The 22,517-nt window shown below is 43.4% G+C and overlaps 1 protein-coding gene across 1 annotated transcript in view; it reads left to right on the top strand.

The window, feature by feature from the left end:
• The window catches only part of LOC106586417 (protein disulfide-isomerase A5), a 59,604-nt gene that overhangs the window by 16,824 nt on the left and 20,263 nt on the right, over window positions 1-22,517 (top strand). The window contains exons 4-13 of the mRNA XM_014173648.3: window positions 4,201-4,284; window positions 4,456-4,501; window positions 5,540-5,632; window positions 6,971-7,031; window positions 11,303-11,370; window positions 14,477-14,568; window positions 16,515-16,586; window positions 18,093-18,229; window positions 20,840-20,910; window positions 22,120-22,283. Coding sequence (XP_014029123.2) covers window positions 4,201-4,284; window positions 4,456-4,501; window positions 5,540-5,632; window positions 6,971-7,031; window positions 11,303-11,370; window positions 14,477-14,568; window positions 16,515-16,586; window positions 18,093-18,229; window positions 20,840-20,910; window positions 22,120-22,283 — 888 coding nt within the window. The remainder of the gene's footprint in view (window positions 1-4,200; window positions 4,285-4,455; window positions 4,502-5,539; window positions 5,633-6,970; window positions 7,032-11,302; window positions 11,371-14,476; window positions 14,569-16,514; window positions 16,587-18,092; window positions 18,230-20,839; window positions 20,911-22,119; window positions 22,284-22,517) is intronic.

Here is a 22,517-nt window from a genome sequence, read left to right as displayed (position 1 = left end):
ACAAGCAGTTTTGCACACTGGGCTTACTTTTTTTGGACTACTTGTCGCTCACCTATCAATTTGATTTCACCTCACCTCTGGAGGTGAATTGCTGACAGTTCCCTCATCACTTAAACTTTTCAAGGAGCGTCAACTTTTATTAACACCCCATAACTTTCCGCCACTCTCCCTCTTGCCTCTTCCTCCCAACACCCACTGTGTTCCCTCTTCCAACCAACACCCTGTTGTCTGTGTAATTGATTTGACTCTTCATGACGCACCTTGGAGAGAGATGCTACACTACATCACACCCATCCATTATCAGTGAGTGACATGGCATGATTCCTGGATGTGGGTGGAGCTGCTGAGCTTCACCAAATCCATTCTTTCCCACCAGCTGGGGGTTTTGATTGACTCACTGACCAATCTGACTGCTGTGATGACTCTGGTGGGTTGAAACAAAGGGCTATATAAATTATACTTAATTTTTCTCCCCAATTTCATGATTTACAATATTGTCTCATTGCTGTAACTCCCCACCGGGCTCGGGAGAGGCAACGGTCAAATCATGCGTCCCCGAACATGACCCACCAAACCGCTTCTTGACACCTGCCCGCTTAACCCGGAAGCCAGCCGCACCAATGTGTCGGAGGAAGCACCGTCCAACTGACGGCCAGAGTCAGCCTGCAGGCGCCTGGCCCACCACAAGGAGTTGCTAGAGCGACATGAGCAAAGTGAAGCCCCCTCCCCTAACCCGGACAACGCTGGGCCAATTGTGTGCCGCCCTATGGGACTCCTGGTCACGGTTGGTTGTGACACAGCATGGGATCGAACCTGGGTCTGTAGTGACGCCTCAAACTGGGAGGCAAACTAGTCACCTTTCTGCGAAATCTGCTGTTCTGAATCCAAAATAGGTGACCTACGTGATTCGTTTAGATCTGATGAGAAAAGTTTGGTAGGGTGGGGGGCTTTGGATCACTACTGGCTGTAAGCGAACGAGTGACGCGCGTTTGGAGCAATACTGGCTGTATCCAAGGCTCAGCCAATCGTTCACATAACAGAATGCAGCACACAACTGAAGAGAGAAGAGACAACCAATTTGCTAGATACAGCACCAGCTCTGGAAAGACTGGCTATGGTTTTCCCACCTTGTCCAGTTTTTCAATGGACCAGGTCCAAAACAGAGCTTAGCTGAGCGCTTGGACAGGGAGAGAGACCTCCTCACGAGTGTCAGTATGAGAACGGTGGCCCATGCCAACAGAGGGATGAAAGCCCAGGATGACACACTCACCAGATGACAGGACCTGAGAGAGTGGAAAGGCAGTTTGCCAGTTACAGCAGCGTGTCCCCTGAACGGTAACGAAGAGGTAGGTGAGAAGCTTGACCACGGAGACGTGGGTGAGAAGGTGATGAAGCGTACTTTGAGTTGTAACAAACTTCTGCCACTTGGGAAGTTTGAGGTGAGGGAGAAAGTGTGGAACAAGTATTGTTAGCATTGTTAAGTATCTTGCTAGCTGGATTGAATTCTCCGTTAGCTAGCCAGAGAAATGTTGAGCAACATTATCCAACTTAACGGATCAAAATAGAGTTTACAGTGTGAAAATTAGCTGGCTAATAAAGTCAGACGGCTAACGTTAGCTAGCTAATGTTACTACGTCAGATGAGCTAACATTAGTAACCTAACCAATTTGCTATAGTATTAGCTGGTATACATATCCTTGCTTTCCCAAGTTATAACACGTTAGTTGCTTACTGGACCCTGGCAATCTGTGTGAAATATTAGTTCATTAGCTAGTAAACTAGTTACCTACTAATGTTTTCCCTCTACAGTATGGGGTTAATTTTAAAAATGAGAGAATTAGGTGAAAATGAGGCGTTGCTTGTAAATCTTAAGGATTGGACCTTGAAGTTTTCGCCTTAAAATGACATACCCAAATCTAACTGCCTGTAGCTCAGGACCTGAAGCAAGGATATGCATATTCTAGATACCATTTGAAAGGTAACACTTTGAAGGTGGTGGAAATGTGAACTTAATGAAGGAGAATAACACATTAGAGCTGGTAAAAGATGATACAAAGGAAAAAAATTATGCCTGTTTTTTTATCTTTGAAATGCAATATTCAAGGCACAATTTAGATTTTGGCCACTAGATGGCAGCAGTGTGCAATATTTTAGACTGATCCAATGAACCATTGTATTTCTGTTCAAAATGTTCTATCAAGAGTGCCTAATTGGTTTATTAGGGTTTCAAGCTCTGCTACATTTTCAAGTTCATAACTGTGCACTCCTCAAACAATAGCATGGTATTTTACCTTGATAGCTTCTGTAAATTGGACAGTGCAGTTAGATTAACAAGAATGTAAGCTTTCTGCCCATATAAGAAATGTATATGTCAAATTTTCTTGGTACTTAAAATGTCATGCTAATCCCATTAGCGCACGTTAGCTCAACCGTCCCGTGGGGGGGGACACCGATAAACAAGTGAATTTGGGGATCAAGTGGAGCTGGGCCTGGCTTGAGCTGGATGCCACTATATAGTAGAGGTGAAAGGAACACCACACACTTTCCCTCTTTCTCACTTTTTCAATACTGGATTAAAAGGGGTAGGCCAGGTGTACTCTCTGCCTGAAAGAGATCAATTATGCTGCCAACAAAGGGTATCATGCTCTGCTGGCACATTGTACACTTTCTGCCTGTGGACATCTGTTCTACAATATAATATGCAGTATAGCCCAAAGATATGGTTTTTGTTGTGTTGAACTTGACAGTAACACGTGTGAGGGGGGGGATTATGACATGTTTTACTCTGACAGTTATTTTAGCACACCTGTAGCCTTGTGGACTTGATCGATGTCTACTATAGTGGCCACTATAATAGAGCAAAATAGAATGCCTTTTTTTGTTTCATTCTATTTTTACTTTAACATGTTTTTTCCCAAGTGCAATATTTAGGTGTGTGCTCAAGTGTTCTGTTTATTAAGGATGTCATGGCAACTTCAATATTACTGTTTTTTTTTTTTTTTTGCAGTGAAGTCTAGGCAAGAAATAACATTGGATTGCTTTCTTTACATTTTTTTAGCTGTGAGTTAGGTTCACATTAATCACTTTATTTTATACTCAGACTGATCATGTAGATCATTATTTCTGTTTAATTAGGTAAAACGTGCATTTCCCCCTAGCAGGGATTTTTTTTTTTACGTGTTTCAGTGCTTCACAGTTTTGCGCTAAGGTTGGGACCCCTAGCTCACCAACACTACCTCACTCAGAAATGCAGTACTTGGTGACCTCTTGTAGCATTGTTTGCACAGAGGTGGGAAATGGTGTACATTACACCACTTGAGGTTTAATGTCCAGTCTCTCTTATCCAAAGGACATTATACAAGATGGTCCCAAATGGCACCCTATTCCCTATATAGTGACCTACTTTTGACCAGGGCCCAGGTCCAAAGTAGTGCACTACATGGGGAATAGTGTGCCATTTGGGACACTCACCATGTGTAATGATGAAGTCTACCATCACCACCTGACAGAGACAAATTCCCTCCAGCTCTGCATTGAGACTATTTCTCCTGGCAGACAATGGGCGCTCTCTGCCACATATGTATCACTAATAATGGTGTCTCCTTTTTTTATCTTAAAGGACAGAGCGCTGGATATATTTTGCTGATGGGGGCCTGTGCTGTCAGAGTTGTAATTTTAATTCCATCTCTTCCATTTGCTTAGGGCATAGCTCTGCTCTAGGTAGATGGGCAGTCTCTCTCTGTGTGTACTTATGTAATTCATTTCCATGCTCATTGTCAGTGGAGAGGAGTTATTGTCAAGAGAGACCTGTGCTTGCATTGTGAATGTGTGGGTGGCTGGATATATAGGAAGAGGGTGTGCGCATTTCTCTAAAGATGGTACCTCTTCAATTACAAAAGTGAGGCTCAATGTACTTATGTAGATTTGTGTTTATGTACACCAGTCTAATCAACCTCTTCCCCATAGATCAGCGTGTCTGTATATTAGAGCCCGACCGATATATCGGTTCACCGACATGAGTGTTTGACAGAGAATTATGACGACTAATGTCTATGCAGAAATCTTATTACCAAGTCTCGATGCTGTGAATATTAATTCCACATCCCTTTGGAAACTCAGCTATTGTTGTCAACATTTCTCTTCTCTCTCTCTCTCTCTCTCTCTCTCTCTCTCTCTCTCTCTCTCTTTCCTGTCTCTCAGGGATTCAGAGGGACGTAAACTGTGTAAGAAAGTGAAGGTAGATCCCAGCTCAAAAAGTGGTGGCGCAAAACTCCTGCATTATAAGTGAGTATCAACGGTAACATGTACCTCACTGTATGTCCAGGGGCTTGTGTCGCATAGAAGGGATGCCACCTGTCAGGAGAGAATGACATGTACGAATGTTCTTTAGGGAGTCATGCCATGCTAAACAGTCATCTCTCTTCCCTGATTGAACAATGTTCTTGTCTCTTGCAGAGATGGCACGTTCCATACAGAATACAACAGGCCTGCTACATACAAGGTAATTACTGACTCACTCATTGTCTCAATCAACAGTAATAGAATGTATTTATTTCAGTGACGTCTTCCTTAATGAGTCAACAGTACAGTAATTAATATTAAACATTGCAATTATTCAAGTAACATTTGTTTCCTGGTTAAATGAATGGGGGTTCATTGTCTCCTGTTTCTGTATGTTACCATGGTTCACTTCCTACATGATGCCAATTGGACTGAGTTCTGCTTAGTCAAGACTTGATAATCCAATGAGTTTATGAGTGCTTTATAATCAGGGCAAAGGCATAAGAGTATCTGGAGTAATGGAGTGCTCTGTTCTGGGGTTGACCTTGATGTCTCTCTGGCCTGGCTGGTCCAGCCCATTGGCAGAGGATGAGCCTGTGAGCACATCAATACTGATGGACATTAAGAAAGCTGTGTTGTCATCATAATGTAAAGGGTCCCCCCTTTTAAACTCAATGTTGACGGTTGTTTGTCAGTCTGGTTGCTTGTCTTGTATTAAAGGTACTGTCTGCACTATTAGGACTGGCCTTTGATAGACATCTATAATCTGAACATGTTCGTAGTTGCCTAGTTGATCATGATACGTACAGATGGGGGTAATCTCACTATGGTATTTATAGAATTCATTCTTCAAAATCGAGGAATGTTTCATTATTTAACAGCTCTAACTGCTGTGTCATTGTCAGAAGTGTCTGAACAGGCGACAGAGCAGTGTATTAGTTAGGGGTGAATGTTTCCTGTCCTACCTTCTGTTGTCTCTGGAGGCATATGGCTCTTCATGTTGGTCTGGAAGGCTTATCAAACTCATTATGAACGTGGGGAAATTGCTTACATGGTTACTTTCCGATGGATGAACATTGAGATGGAAGTTAATGCCATCTGTTAGAACTCCTCCTGTTCTGTTTAATATGAAGACTGGGGTAAATTCTGGAATGACTGTGTAGCACTGTCTAGACTCTCTAGGGTTAACATCACGTTAATCTGTTACAGTATGCTAAATGTTGTTTAGACTCCCCCTCTGGTCTCTCCTTCTCTCCAGTCCATGGTGGCGTTTTTAAAAGACCCCACAGGAGCCCCTCTTTGGGAGGAGAACCCAGAAGCTAAAGATGTTGTTCATGTAGAAACTGAGAAAGTAAGTACAGAAATAACACCTTGTCTTATAACAAGGTGCATCTGCATGGTCATGTGTTTTTACTGGCACGATATGGACACGTTTCAGTTCAGAACGGAAATGGGTTGAGATGGCAGACCTGGGTTAAAATAGGTATATTTATATTTTAAATACTTCGACGTATTTTCAAATAGTCTGGCTGAATTCAACTACTTCTATTTGAAAGAATATATATATTTTTTTTATCCTATAAATGGCTTATTTGCAAACCTGTTTCCAAATACATTATTTTAAATACACCTAGGACAAACAGACCTGGGTTCAAATGCATGGAGTATTTAAATATTTGTATTTGAAAATACATGGCAACTTTCCAATTATTTCCAAATGCATTCCGATATTCAAGTTCTTGTATTTTCAAAATACTTCTAAATGCCTTTTGAAACAATTTGAAAATCCCTCAAGTATTTGAAGCCAGGTGTCGTTAATTACCATCAACCCACAGACCAATGCCTTAACATCCCTTCAAAGTTGTGAGCTGAGAGATTCTGTCCACTCTACCCTCCAACCTCCCTCCCACCTTGATGCATCCCAAGCTGACAACACATATATCTATATATCTATATATCTATCTATCTATATATCTATATATATATATATAACACATAAAGGTAGACTAGACCAGAAAGCTGAAAATCTCTGCAGTTAAGTTCAAACCCAATCTATTAATGGGGAGTTGGTCTGACTGCAGTCGGCACACTCAGACAGCTCTCCAACAGCGAGGCTGACGCTCCATCAGAACCCAGCTCTGCGCACAACACACACACACACACACACACACACACACACACACACACACACACACACACACAGGAAAGTTATTTTGATTACTTGAGATCCTATTTTGTACTCATCTATTTGGTGGCATAACATGCCTGGGGGTGTTGAGGGGTGTCGGCAGCTTCTACTGAATGAGAGTTTCATGAAGTGCAGGAGGTGATGAATAAAGAAGTAGAAGAGCTCACCCTCTGAAGACTGATCTCCTTCTCTCTATCAAAAGGCATCTAGTCAAGCACTGTCTACTTCTGATGGTATATTGATGAGCAAGTTTGTCAGTGTTCTTGTGATAACTCTTCATGTTTTGTCAGACACGCACAATTTTCCTCTTCAATCAGGGACTAGCGTCATGTTGGAAAACAATGAACTCTTGGTTTTAAAGATTACACAGGTCGCTTTGATTTTAGTGACCCATAGGAAGCCACATACTGAGGGAAAAGGACAGTTCACATTGTGCATGATGACCTCTGCTGAGATCACTAGTTCTACTGTTTCTCACTACTCTTCTCTTTTCTCACTCAGGACTTCAGAAAGCTTCTGAAGAGGGAGGAGAGGCCGATCCTCATGATGCTCTACGCCCCATGTGAGTCATCACATACACAGACCGACACCTGATTTCACTTATTTACTTCTGATAATCGCTCCTACCAATACAGTTTAGAGTCAGGATAAGAGCAAATAACTAATTGGTATATCATATTTTATGACTTCCATAGAATATACAGTACCAGTCAAGTTTGGACACCTGCTCATTCCAGAGTTTCTTTTTACTATTTTCTGCATTGTAAAATAATAGTGAAGACATCAAAACTATGAAATAACGCCTATGGAAACATGAAGTAACCAAAAAACTGTAAAACAAATCAGAATATATTTGAGATTCCTCAAAGTAGCCACGCTTTGCCTTGACAGCTTTGCACACTCTTGGCATTCTCTCAACCAGCTTCACCTGGAATTCTTTTCCAGCAGTCTTGAAGGAGTTCCCACATATGCTGTGCACTTGTTGGCTGCTTTTCCTTCACTCTGCGGTCATTGTCCTTTTGAAAAACAAATGGTAGTCTCACTAAGCTCAAACCAGATGGGATGGCAGAATGCTGTGGCAGCCATGCTGGTTAAGTGTGTCTTGAATTCTAAATAAATCACTGACAGTGTTTTCAGCAAAGCACCATCACACCACCTCCGTGCTTCACCTCCTACTCAACGTCTCACAAAGACACAGCTGTTGGAACCGGTAATCTCAAATTTGGACTCATCAGACCAAAGGACAGATTTCCTCCAATGTAATGTCCATTGCTCGTGTTTCTTGGCCCAAGGAAGTCTCCTTATTGGTGTCCTTTTAGTCGTGGTTTCTTTGCAGCAATTTGACCATGAAGGCCAGTTGATGTTGAGATGTCTGTTACTTGAACTCTGAAGCATTTATTTGGGCTGCAATTTCTGAGGCTGGTAACTCTAATGAACTTATCCTCTGCAGCAGAGGTAACTCTGGGTCTTCCTTTCCTGTGGCAATCCTCATGAGAGCCAGTTTCATCATTGAGCTTGATGGTTTCTTTCAAATGGTTTCTTCAACTGCGACTGCACATGAAGAAACTTTGAAAGTTCTTAATTTTCTGAATTGACTGACCATGTCTGTCCTTTCTCTTTGCTTATTTGATCTGTTCTTACCATAATATGGACTTTGATTTGGTCTTTTACCAAATAGGGCTATCTTCTGTATACCACCCCTACCTTGTCACAACTCAACTGATTAGCTCAAATGCATTAAGAAGGAAAGAAATTCCACAAATTAACAAGGCACACCTGTTAGTTGAAATGCATTCCAGGTGACTACCTCGAAGTTGGTTGAGAGAATTCCAAGAGTGTGCAAAGCTGTCAAGGCAAAGGGTGGCTACTTTCAAGAATCTCAAATAAAAAAATTAACAAATCAAATTAACACTATTTTTGATTACTACATTATTTCATAGTTTTGATGTCTTCACTATTATTCTACAATGTAAAAAATGTAAAACCCTGGAATGAGTAGGTGTCAACTTTTTACTGGTACTGTACATCAGTGAACTCCGTCAAGATGGGAAATGAAACTTATGACTTGTCCCAAATGGCACCCTATGCCATTCATAGTATGTAGTGCACTTCATAGGGAATTAGGGTGCTATTTGGGACTTAGTCTTACACTAAGCAGAGTTTGGGGAAGTGATGTGGTGGTAGAGGGACGTCCCTTAAGGGAAAAATCCTTGAGCTTTTCCCTCAGTGCTAGACTCTACCATTGCAGCTTGTCATTGATTTTGATAATCAGGTATTTATTGAATAAAATCGTTCATGAAATGTTCAACCAGGCTCCTCTGGCCAAATTGGAAGCTCTAGATAGTTTTATTTTTACATTTGATATATGTCCAACTTTGTCATGAGGATTAAGTCTTAACTGCCCATTTTATAGTTGTACATAGCCCCTGTGATATGCAACTTTTCAGGGAAGTTAGAAACCAATATACACAGGCAGTTAGAAAAGCCAAGGCTAGCTTTTTCAAGCAGAAATTAGCTTCCTGCAACACAAACTCAAAGTTCTGGGACACTAAAGTCCATGGAGAATAAGATCCCCCTCCCAGCTGCCCACTGCACTGAGGCTAGGAAACACTGTCACCACCGATAAATCCACTATAATTGAATTTCAATAAGCATTTTTCTACGGCTGGCCATGCATTCCACCTGGCTACCCCTACCCCAGTCAACAGCACAGCACCCCCCACAACTCGCCCAAGCCTTCCCCATTTCTCCTTCTCCCAAATCCAGTCAGCTGATGTTCTGAAAGAGCTGCAAAATCTGGACCCCTACAAATCAGCCGGGCTAGACAATCTGGACCCTTTCTAAAATTATCTGCCGAAATTGTTGCGACCCCTATTACTAGCCTGTTCAACCTCTCTTTCGTGTCGTCTGAGATTCCCAAAGATTGGAAAGCAGTTGTGGTCATCCCCCTCTTCAAAGGGGGAGACACTAGACCCAAACTGTTACAGACCTATATCTATCCTACCCTGCCTTTCTAAGGTCTTCGAAAGCCAAGTCAACAAACAGAATACTGACCATTTTCAAATCCCACCGCACCTTCTCCGCTATGCAATCTGGTTTCAGAGCTGGTCATGGGTGCACCTCAGCCACGCTCAAGGTCCTAAACGATATCTTAACCGCCATCGATAAGAAACAATACTGTGCAGCTGTATTCATTGACCTGGCCAAGGCTTTCGACTCTGTCAATCACCGCAGACTCAATAGTCTTGGTTTCTCAAATGATTGCCTCGCCTGGTTCACCAACTACTTTTCAGAGTTCAGTGTGTCACATCGGAGGGCCTGTTGTCCGGACCTCTGGCAGTCTCTATGGGGTTGCCACAGGGTTCAATTCTTGGGCCGACTCTTCTCTGTATACATCAATGATGTCGCTCTTGCTGCTGGTGATTCTCTGATCCACCTCTACGCAGACGACACATTCTGTATACTTCTGGCCCTTTGGACACTTAACAACCCTCCAGACGAGCTTCAATGCCATACTACTCCTTCCGTGGCCTTCAACTGCTCTTAAATACAAGTGAAACTAAATGCATGCTCTTCAACCGACCGCTGCCTACACCTGCCCGCCCGTCCAGCATCACTACTCTGGACAGTTCTGACTTAGAATATGTGGACAACTACAAATACCTAGGTGTCTGGTTAGACTAAACTCTCCTTCCAGACACACATTAAGCATCTCCAATCCAAAATTAAATCTAGAATCAGCTTCCTATTTCGCAACAAAGCATCCTTCACTCTTGCTGCCAAACATGCCATCCTACTGATCCTCGACTTCGGCCATGTCATTTACAAAATAGCCTCCAATACCCTACTCAATAGACTGCATCCAGTTTATAACAGTGCCATCCGTTTTGTCACCAAAGCCCCATATACTTCCCGCCACTGTGACCTGTATGATCTCGTTGGCTGGCCCTCGCTTCATACTTGTTGCCAAACCCACTGGCTCAAGGTCATCTACAAGACCCTGCTAGGTAAAGTCCCCCCTTATCTCCGCTCGCTGGTCACCATAGCAGCACCCACCTGTAGCACTCGCTCCAGCAGGTATATCTCTCTGGTCATCCCCAAAGCCAATTCCTCCTTTGGCTGCCTTTCCTTCCACTTCTCTGCTGCCAATGACTGGAACGAACTACAGAAATCTCTGAAACTGGAAACGCTTATCTCCCTCACTAGCTTTAAGCGCCAGCTGTCAGAGCAGCTCACAGATTACTGCACCTGTACATAGCCCATCTATAATTTAGCCCATACAACTACCTCTTCCCCTACTTTATTTATTTATTTTGCTCCTTTGCACCCCATTATTTCTACTTTGCATTTTCTTCCACTGCAAGTCTACCATTCCAGTGTTTTACTTGCTATATTGTATGTACTTTGCCACCATGGCCTTTTTTTGCCTTTACCTCCCTTATCGCACCTAATTTGCTCACGTGTGTGTGTGTGTAGACTTATTTTTCTACTGTATGTTTGTTTTACTCCATGTGTTACTCTGTCAAACTGCTTTGCTTTATCTTGGCCAGGTCGCAATTGTAAATGAGAACTTGTTCTCAACTGGCCTACCTGGTTAAATAAATAAAAAATATAGGATAAACACTGGGCCCTTGGAATGAATGGTAATATTGCAGTATTTTTATTGCATTGGTTCCATCTTGATAAATCATGCACTACTACAAAGTTCTGTTCATATTTATTGGTCCCTTGATAGAATGATGAAATTATCCTTTTATTCAGTATGTTGACTAGCTGACTGAGTGATGAGTCCTTAGTGTGCTTCTGTAATGTCTTCTGTTATTTCTCCTACAGGGTGTGGTGTCTGTAAGAGGATGCAGCCCGTATTTCAACAGGCAGCTACAGAGACCAAGGGTAAATTTGTAAGTAAACTCCTCTTACATTTTCATTGCTTGAAAATCTTAATACATTGTTGCCTGTCTCTGAATTCGTTTTTGGGTTAGTTGTCAAGTAGTTATGTCCCAAACATTCTCAGTTCTAAGACAGCTCAAAATCCGTTCATCCAGTCAAATTTAATAAACGTATGCAATTGCTTGCCTGTCTACCATAGCCCCTCTTCTTGGTAGAAAGCTATTTTGAATGCACTGAAGCTCTCCTTTAAGTGATCATGGTTAATTAAAGGGATACTTCAAGAGTTTGGCGACGAAGCACTTCATCTACAGTACCAGTCAAATTTGGACACCTACTCATTCAAGGGTTTTTCTTTTTTACTATTTTCTACCTTGTAGAAGAATAGTGAAGACATCAAAATTATGAAATAACACGCATAGAATCATGTAGTAACTGAAAAAGTGTTAAACAAATCAAAATCTATTTGAGATTCTTGAAAGTAGCCACCCTTTACCTTGACAACTTTGCACTCTTGGCATTCTCTCAACTAGCTTCATGAGGAATGTTTTTCCAACAATCTTGAAGGAGTGCCCACATGCTGAGCACTTGTTGGCTGCTTTTCCTTCACTCTGCGGTCCAAACCATCTCAATTGGGTCGAGGTCAGTGATTGTGGAGGCCAGGTCATCTGATGCAGCACCATCACTCTCCTTTGTCAAATAGCCCTGACACAGCCTGGAGGTGTGTTTTGGTTATTGTCCTGTTGAAAAACAAATGATAGTCCCACTAAGCGCAAACTAGATGGGACGGTGTATCGCTACAGAATGCTGTGGTAGCCATGCTGGTTAAGTGTGCCTTGAATTCTAAATAAGTGTCACCAGCAAAGCACCATCACACCTCTTCCGTCCTTCACGGTGGGAACCACATGCAGAGAATCCGTTCACCTACTCTGCGTCTCACAAAGACATGGCGGTTAGAAACAAAAATCTAATTTGGACTCATCAGACCAAAGGACAGATTTCCACCGGTCTAATGTCCATTGCTCATTTTTCTTGGACCAAGTAAGTCTTCTTTTTGGTGTCCTTTTTTAGTGATTTATTTGCATCAATTTGACCATGAAGGCCTGATTCATGCAGTCTCTCTGAACAGTTGCTGTGTCTTACTTGAACTCTGACGTGTTTATTTGGGCTGCAATTTCTGAGGCTGGTAACTCTCTAATGAACTTATCCTCTGCAGCTGAGGTAACTGGGTCTTCCTTTCCTGTGGCGGTCCTCATGAGAGCCAGTTTCATCGTAGCGCTTGATGTTTTTTGCAACTGCACTTGAAGAAACTTTCAAAGTTCTTGACATTTTCCGAATTGACTGACCTTAAAGTAATGATGGACTGTCATTTCTCTTGCTTATTTGAGCTGTTCTTGCCATAATATGGACATGATCTTTTACCAAATAGGAATGTCTTCTGTAAACCACCCCTACCTTGTCACAACACAACTGATTGGCTCAAACGCATTAAAAAGGAAAGAAATTCCACAAATAAACTTTTAACAAGGCACACCTGTTAATTGAAATGCATTCCATGCGACTACCTCATGAAGCTGGTTGAGAGAATGCCAAGAGTGTGCAAAGCTGTCATGGCAAAAGGTGGCAACTTTTATTTGGTTACTACATGATTCCATGTACATGTTATTTCATCGTTTTGATGTCTTCACTACTTTTTTACAGTGTAAAGAAAAACCAAAACTTTTGACTGCTACTGTACATCATCAGAACTGTCAAGATGGGACATTAAACTTATTCCCTGTCCCAAATGGCACCCTATGTCCTTCATAGTGCACTACTTTTGACAAAAGTAAGCAGAGTTTTGGGAAGTGATGTGGTGTTAGAGATGTCCCTTAATGATTGCCAGGATTTTTCCAACAATGTAGAATAAGGAAAAACCTGTGTGTGTGTGTGTGTGTGTGTGTAAACTTGACTGGTACTGTACTTCCCCAGAGTAGGGTTGGGCGGTATCTAGATTTTAATACCGTCTTACTTTTTATGTATGTATGTGCACCGCTGGGGCGCTATTTCTAAAAGAATATATATTTTTTAAATTATTTTGGGGGGGTGCACAAAACAATTTAGGCAACGGGGCTCTTGGGCTGAAATAAAGTCTCAACAAAGAGGTGGACTAGAGTCAACCACAGATCGAAATCACGTAAGAAACCCCCATGTGACCTAGAAAAACAAAGACTGGGTGTTTTAACACGCTCATCCTCAAGCAAAGCAGGCACAGCAGAAAGTCGGCAGGGAGAAAATGCACCCAGCCACCGCTTAGAAACACACCTTGCTGCGTGATTCATCTTCCATAAGAGAAAACAATGTATTCACAGCCGTGGCTCTGAAGGGAAAAAGTACACCCAGTGTTTAAACATACAGGAGAGGCTTCTTTCTCTAGAGAAAACAATGTAATCGCTCCATGTGTGTGTGCCTCATGGAAAAGAATGAGTTCTAATTGAAGGTGTTGTGTGCGTCCCAAATACCACCCTATTCCCTATAAAGTGCCTACATGCCCAGGTCAAAAGTAGTACACTGTATAGAGTGCTATTTGGAACACATACTTGGTTAGCAAGGCAGGCTGAGTGAATAAATGAAGTATCTTGTTTAGAGATTTGCATAATAGATGCATTTAGCTCTCATGTACACACGCACACACACGTGGAGTGTTCTGTTTTGGCTGTGTGGTGTGCGAAAAGTGATCTTGTTGCACAAATGACGGTCAGCCAAGTCATTGGATCCAACACATTTTTCCCTATATCATTACAAATGTAGGAAGAGATTATTTCTCCTAAAGTTTATTTTAGTTCCTCATCAAGCTTGAGTATGTGCCAAGTCTTCATAAAAGTCCAAGTAATGAAACATTCACATTATGAAGGCAGGGAACCTCATAGATTTGGCAGATGAGTTTTTGAGCTTTTTGAATTGCCTTTTGAAAGCTAACCTAGGTAGATTATTACCATGCATATTTCATTGTCCCCTTTCATCTAACATCTGGTTTTCATGTGTCATTCTGTTTACATGGTTTCCCCTCCTTTTTGAGTCATCTTCATTTTGTGGAACTTTGTGTTTCTATGATGAATTAACCGTGTGTCTGGTCTTTAGGTGCTGGCTGGGATGAACGTGCACCCAGCTGAGTTTGATGGCCTCAAGCAGGAGTACAACGTCAAGGGCTACCCGACCTTCTGCTACTTCGAGTGAGTCTCTCACTATAGGCCACCGTAAACACCCCCCCCCCCCCCCCACACAACTCAATCACTCATACGGTTTCTATTAACAGGCGAGCCTAGTTGTGGTCAATTTGCAGTGTACGGATTATTATAATTATGATCTGGTCCAACCATTTGCTCCAACAAAAATCGTCCCCTGGCTGAATCTAGTTGCCTGTTCCTGAGTAAGGGCTTCAGAGGGTTCTAGGAGAGGGTTCTAGGAGAGGGTTCTAGGAGAGGGTTCTAGGAGAGGGGAATGTAGGTAGGATGGAGGGAAGGTAGAGTGTGGGTCTGTCTGTAGGCACTGGCAGACTTCACTCCCCCTTCCTTTTTCACAGGAGGCAAGGGTTGCTCCAGATGTTCTGAATCTGTTTATCACTTAAGAAAGTTTCTTTGCGTTGTTGGTTGGGTCTTAACGTATTCTGTTTGAAGCAGGCTCACAATGGGGGGGCTCTTGCTGTGGCTGGCAGGGGAGGACATAGGCCTGGTGTCTAGTGGGTTCCTTGGCTGTTGGTTCAAAGGCATCTGAAGGAGGTTGGGGTCTAGGCTTTCTCTCTCTCTCCTGCGTTGCCTCATCGTCCCCAAGTCTCAGACGTCACACATCAGGGGGTCCTAGAAGTAACTGTCACGACAGACTCAAAGTGCGCTCAGACACTGTCAGTCTGACCCTAGATCACTTCTGTCAACTCAAACAGTCTCTTGTAAACGGTGTTTCTCTCAACCTCCAGCCCTAATCCTTTCCAACCCAGCCCAGCCTCAACACAACACTGAGATGGAGAGGACAACGCTGCTAAGGACTGTATCGTCTCTCTCAGCCCTTTAATTATTGATGGGCTAATTAAGCAGAGTCCTTGGCCCAGGGGGGAGGTGGGGCTAACGACCATACAGTACCATTGGTTACAGTAATGAGTCTCTCTCACTGATAAACATGAGTGCATCAGCCCAGGAACCAATCATTGCTGCTTCTAGAATTGTCTTGCTGTTCAAGCTCCTTTTCAAAAACCTTTTCTTTCCACTGCAGAGTGGGTGTTTCTAAGGAGAGCAAGGGCACACAGTTAAACATTTTGATAACACTTAAAGCATGCAGGTAGAATGCTTTCTAACTTGTTAGATAACTGTATCATAATGCATTATACCTGCATGTCAAGTGTTTCCAACAGTTTTGCTCAGCTGAAACAGAGGTAAGCATCCAGGCTCTCTCCCTCTGTGCCTCTTAAACTACGTGTGATGCGTGGCACTAATACTGTATGGCTGCTGTTTTGAATTTTACATTACTTTGGCCTGATGTTCACGGTTCCCTACAGATCAGTTCCAAATGAGCATGATCTGCAGGCATTCGGTTCAGCTGGAGCAGCTAGTGCTCCTCGCTCCCTACCCACCGCCACTGATTCATTTCAGTCTCAGGAGATCAGAAAATATGAATAAGCTATTACATGAGGATCTGTTTCCGTGTGGGAAGACCCACATAGATATCCACACAATTTATAATTTTAGCTACTGTTTTTAGCTTATTTATTATGCATGGTGAGGGGACAATGGAAGACATGTACTTCTACTCTTTTAACTAGTGGTACATTTTAGGAAGGGGTAAAACAATTCATGTTCAACTTTTTTGTTTGAGCTTTTCCTCGTCACAAAACACTTCCTTTTGACTTTCCACAACAGTAACCCCGGTCTCTCTGTGCTGTATATCTCACTGAAGAAACTACGTCTTCTGGACATAAAATGCACTTTCCTAGAGGTCACCTCTTTCAGTGAAGTCAGTAGGTTACATTGTAGTTTTTCCATCGTTCTTAGAACTTCTAGAAGCTGAACTCAGAATGTTGTGCAACACACATGGATTAGTGTGTTTCCTAAATATAGTAATTATTCTGGGTGATACTGTACTGATGCCAGCAGATATTTTATATTCTCTCTCTCCTCTGTGTTTTTAGGAAGGGGAAGTTCCTGCACCACTATGAGAACTACGGGGGCACAGCCAAGGACATCACTGACTGGATGAAGAAGTGAGTTTAACCGTTTCCTTTCTTTCCATCACTTTCCCCTCATAAAATAGGGTCAGGAGGTTTTCCTGACCATGGGTTAGGGAGCTGGGAAAACTCTGTGGCCTATTCATGTTCCTGTGTGGCTCAGTGGGTAGGCGCGTGGTGTTAGCAACCCCAAGGCCAATGAAATGAATATGTAAACCGGTATACTTGCTGTACTGTAACTTCCTTTGGATTAAAGTGGCATATTACGCCTGTACAGAGTATCAACCTACCCTGTGGTCTCACCCTTTTGTGGGGTGGTTAGAGCGTTGGACTAGTAACCGGAAGGTTGCAAGATTGAATCCCCGAGCTGACATGGTAAAAACCTGTAGTTCTGCACCTGAACAAGGTAGTTAACCCACTGTTCCTAGACTGTCAATGAAAATAAGAAATATTTCTTAACTGACTTGCCTAGTTAAATAAAGGTAAAATCAATAAAAAATGTCCCCACTCTGATCCCGGTTGGCTCTCCCATTTTCACACTCGACTGTTCACTACGCTCTAGTCTATTGAAAGGGCACGGAGCAGATTGCAGGAAACGAAGACAGAGGGAACTGAGTCTCCAGTGGCTCTCAAAGGCAGATGCTTCAAGGCATGACAGCTTTCCTCTCCTTGGAGTACACTAACCACTTCAGAAACAATCCCACGGTATATAACCACACACACACACACACTGTAGAAATGATCCTGACTCAGTCTTCCTCTAGGGTCCAGTATGACCTGCTAGGAGGGCTGTACTACTAATAGTTAATGATCCAATATCCGTAGTGAACATTACATGCCTCTGTGGATGGCCTCACATCACCTCTGCAAGATGGGCTGAACCTGCAGAGCTTGGCTCTTAGATTCCTCCATGGTGGCATTATGGGCTGTCTGTCGTTATGGAAGCGGGCACTAACACCACACACAAAGTGGTACTGCAGCAGGCATCAGTAGGCTAGCTAAGTAGTAAGGAAGTGCACCTGATGTTGCCTAGAAACGAGCTGGACATCTGGCTATGAATAAGTATGGACCTGCTATTCATTTGAATATATTGGAGATGACATGCAGTAGGTTGCACCAATTTGTAAGTCGCTCTGGATAAGAGCGTCTGCTAAATGACATAAATGCAGTACTCTGGAGCACACTGTCCAGGAGCTGTCAATCTAACTGCATCCCAGTTGCACATGAAAACAGATATTCCACCTCCTAGGCTCATTTACACGTGCTGTAGGCGGTTGTTATTAACACGCATGTCTTCTCCTGGACTCGTGGCTAGTAGGAGTAAAAGACTAAGAAGTGTGTGTGTGTGGCGCCACAAGGTCTTGGCTGTGCTAGGGAGGGCTCTGTCATAGGGGTGTGACCACTACAGGCCAGATGTGTCTGACGTGAGTAGGAGCTACAGTACAGCTGGGCCTGCCTCTATTCATAACAAACATGTTTTAGCTCACTTCTCAGCTCTAAGTTTTTCTTTCTCACCCCCACCACCCTCGCCTGTCTCTCCAGTCCCCAGCCCCCCCAGCCGAAGGTCCCAGAGGTCCAGTGGTCGGAGACTGACTCCCCTGTCTTCCACCTGACTGATGACTCCTTCGATGGGTTCCTGGCGGAACACCCGTCTGTCCTGATCATGTTCTACGCTCCATGTGAGTAGCCACACTCACACACTCTCTGTAACAGGTTATGATGACATCATACGGTTTACATAAGTTTCATCGTGTCATTGCTAGAGCTTATGCAACAGAGTGCTATTGTTACAAACACTTTGTAAAAGTGCCCAAGTTAATCTTCAGCTGGTTAGATTTCCATTGCGAAACATCCTCATCCAAAACTCATCTGATCTGTGAGGAGAGAAGCAAGTAAATGTCAGGGGGATGTTTTGACAGAGTTGAAAAGCAGTGATATTGTCATAGCTCACCGTATAACTTCAAATGTATGCAAATACTGTACATGCACATATTACAAAACACATTTTGGAACGCAATAGTCGCACAACTGAATTGTGAATTGTTACACTTCGAATCTGCATGGAGATGCTCTCCCTTCCTAGATAATGCACTATTTAAGGTTTTTCAGCACTTTCAACTCTTTCCCTCTTGTCTGCTGACGACCTCCTCCCGGCTGGTCCTCACTTAGGCCCTCTTTACTTTGCCTGTCAACCTGGTACCCACCCGTAGTAAAAAAGGACCATGGCTCACTGGGGATAAAAGTCACATTTTATATGGCTCCTTGTTATAACAAAGGCCAGCTAGACCAACCCACCCTCGCCCCATGGTGCCCTACCTCTCACAATGGGCATCCTGGCTTTCACTCTTCACTGGGAACGGCTGTGGCCAATCACTGAGGCAACCAACTGATACAAGCACATCAGGCAGACATTTCAGCTCTCACACACACACACACACACACACACACACACACACACACACACACACACACACAGGAGCCCCTCCTAGCAAGACCAAGCAAATGCATACACACAAAATAACACACTTGTCTGGAAGCAGTTTAATGGTCAACTTTTCATAGTGAGATTAATGGCCTCATGGTCAAGAGCAACAGCTTTTGTCCAGCTCTTATGGAGACAGTTTGATCCCATCCTGTGTGAGCTGCTCCCTGCACACTGGGTTGTTTCCCTTGTCTGTGTGCATCTGCCGATGCAGGATGTATAGAGGCCAAATGACTGTAGTTTCTGAATGGCCCTGGTGGATCATCTCAAGCATGACGGACGCTGGCGATTTATATATGTGGGCGTGTGTCTCAGACCTGTCCACACCAAGGTTAAAAACAGGATCTGGCCAAATGACTCATCATCCTCTAGTCTATTCAGACTGGTGATAGGAGGAAACATGGCCAGCCGCCCGCTGAACCATGCTCAGCAGAGCCGAGCAGAGCAGCCTTATTTTAATACCCAAGAAGCATTTGTCTGTTCAACACTCCAAAAGGAAATACACACATGCACACTCCCCTGCTGTGAATCAACATTTCATGTAGCTTAGCCCTCCTCCCCCAAAACTCCCCTCCTGCCCCAGACACTAAATGAAGGTGATGAAACCAGCAGAGGTGAGGTGATGCAGAAGATGAAGCAATAAAGCACTATTATTCTGTCTCCTGTTTTTAAACTATTTAAGGTCAGAGGCAGTGCTTTCCTCCACACAAATCCTGTCTGACAATTCTACAAAAGATTCAAATTAAACACTAACTATTTTTTTGCATGCAACAGTGTGGTATGTATTATGTGGAGTTGAGATGTTACTGATTGAGGACTGTGTTCCTGGCTGTTTTGAATATGGCAATGTGCCAACGACAGATCCAGCAGATGCATCCAGCCATGCACAGCAATGCTATTAGAAAACACACACAGCATGCATTCTGCTCTTCAGAGAGCTTAGGCAATATAGGCCTTACAAACAACCTCTAGTGGATGCTGGTTACAAATATGGAGTTCAGAATCGGAACTTTTTTTTTTCAGCTCTGAAAATAAGATGCGTAGCTGCCGAGCTCATACTTTTTAATCAAACGCTGCATTTATTCACGACGCTGGAATTCAGTGTCACAGCTGTGTTGACAAGCTTGCAAACACAGTCCACCCCATTCTCGCACTGTGGGGAACATTAGTCCTGTTATCCTCTCACGTCCCCAGCCCAGCTATGTCACTGTGGTCTCAGTTCCACTGTTTTCTCCCATCACAGAGGTGATGAGGACAGAACCGTTCAGTTCCTACAGCTACACACACCCTGGCGTATGGATGGAGTCATGCCTATAGTTTAGTGGACAGACATGACTATATCCTTCAGGCTTATACTTCAGGGAGTTAACTCACTCTAAATGTCATACAATTTACTGTCCCTTCTAGGGAATTAACCCACTTTAATACGAGGTGAGAACATTGCTCTCATTAGTTCCGTGTGTTGGTCTCTGACTTGTTAAGTAAACAAAGCACGAGTTGGGCAACATTAGGCGTTATACAATTTTATATAGTAAAACTGCCAGTGGTAAGTTAAACAGGTGGGGGAACCAAGGAGAATTCCCTGAAGTTTAATTGAATGTACTTGGATGAGGCCCTACTGAGAACAGTGTTGTGAATGGCTTGATTCATTCAATTAAGAGGCTCTTTGCTGTTTCTATTAAGGCCACTTATAATGTGATTATGGGCAAGTATGGTGAGAATCCCTAGCATTAAGTCATCGTTGCTCGGCTAGTCGTGTGTTTAAGTCATCCTCATTCAGCAGGTCATGTCTGTTTTTGAACCGCAGGGTGTGGCCATTGTAAAAAGATGAAGCCAGAGTATGAGGAAGCTGCTGAATACCTCAACAAAGACAGAAATGTAAGTACAAAGATGTATGTAACATGGGGAAAGAGGGATACCTAGTCAGTTGTCCAACTGAAATGTGTCTTCCGCATTTAACCCCTCTGAATCAGAGACGTGCGGGGGGCTGCCTTAATCGACATCCACGTCTTCAGGGAACAGTGGGTTAACTGCCTTGTTCAGGGGCAGAACAACAGATTTTTACCTTGTCAGCTCGGTGATTTGATCCAGCAACCTTTCGGTTACTGGCCCAACGCTCTAACATAGTGCTTGTGATGTGTATATATGTATACTTCTGTTGAAGCCTTGCAACACCAATTTATTCCAAACCCCAGCTGTGAGATATTGCCTGACGTGAACACCAGAACAGAGTTAAACCCTTCTACTTGGCTGGTGCAGTCAGTCTGACACAAGTGCCTGGCTGTCAGAGCTCCTTATGTGTTTCTGATTAGCTGGGTGTGTCTGCCCTCTTCACTATGGTAATGCTGGACTCCCCAGCCCAGAGCCAGGGTCAGGCCAATACAAATCAGCAGAGATCGCCTTGTGATTGGAACAATTCTCATCCATCCCTGACCTGCTTTGATCTGCTCTGCTCCTCTTCCCTGCTCTGCTCCTCTCTGCAACACTGCTGGGTTTTGTGTATCAAGAATGGTCCACCACCCAAAGGACATCCAGCCATCTTGACACAACTGTGGAAAGCATTGGGTTCAACATGGGTCAGCATCCCTGTGGAACGCTTTGGACACCTTGTGGAGTCCATGTCCTGATGAATTGAGGCTGTTCTGAGGGCAAAAGGGGGTGTGTGTGTGTGTAACTCAATATTAGGAATGTGTTCCTAATGTCTGGTATACTCAGTCAGTGTATATATTTCTATAAAAGTACCTAGAAATGACGGTGTACTTTTCAGGCTTTATATTCAGCCTGTATTGAATTACCTCACTCTAGAGGGGTCAACCAGTTTTTGGGGAATTTGAATCTGAGGACGTTTTTGGGCTTTTCTTGCCTCTACAATGATGTTCCAAAAGTATTTTGAACTTGTTATTCTAATCTCGCGTGAGTTATTTGTTTGGTGTGGTGTAAACTTCATGTGCTTGCTTTTTTTTTTTTCTCCCTCTGTTCTCACTGGGCTGAGTTGACCTTTTTAAGTGCTGTGATCCAGTCTGAACTAGCTGATCTACTATGATGATGGTGTATCCTGATCTGACTCCTGTCCTCTTGTTGCTCCAGAGCCCTGGGGTTCTGGCAGCCGTGGACACCACCATTCACAAGGCGGTGGGAGACCGCTTCAAGATCTCCGGCTTCCCCACCGTCAAGTACTTTGAGAAGGGAGAGGAGAAGTTCACTCTACCCCACCTTAGGAGCAAAGACAAGATCATTGAATATCTGCAGAAGTGAGCCATGTTCTTCTACAGTACTTTATCCTTCCATAACCCAGGGTCAACATAAGCCTGGTCCCAGATCTGTTTGTGCCATTTTGCCAATTCCTAGTCATATTCTCAGTACAAACTGATCTGGGACCAGGCTAGGACCAGTTCAGGATAGTTTATGTAAAATGGGCTTTAACTGAGGCAGTTCTCTCAGTATCTGGAGTCTTGGTGTGTGTGTGTCATACCCCTTCATTGACT

This window comes from Salmo salar, chromosome 25 (assembly GCF_965601325.2).
Source record: "Salmo salar chromosome 25, fSalSal1, whole genome shotgun sequence".
Lineage (NCBI taxonomy): Eukaryota > Metazoa > Chordata > Actinopteri > Salmoniformes > Salmonidae > Salmo > Salmo salar.
The sequence above is the reverse complement of the archived record's forward strand: the minus strand, read 5'-3'. Positions and strand labels throughout refer to the sequence as shown.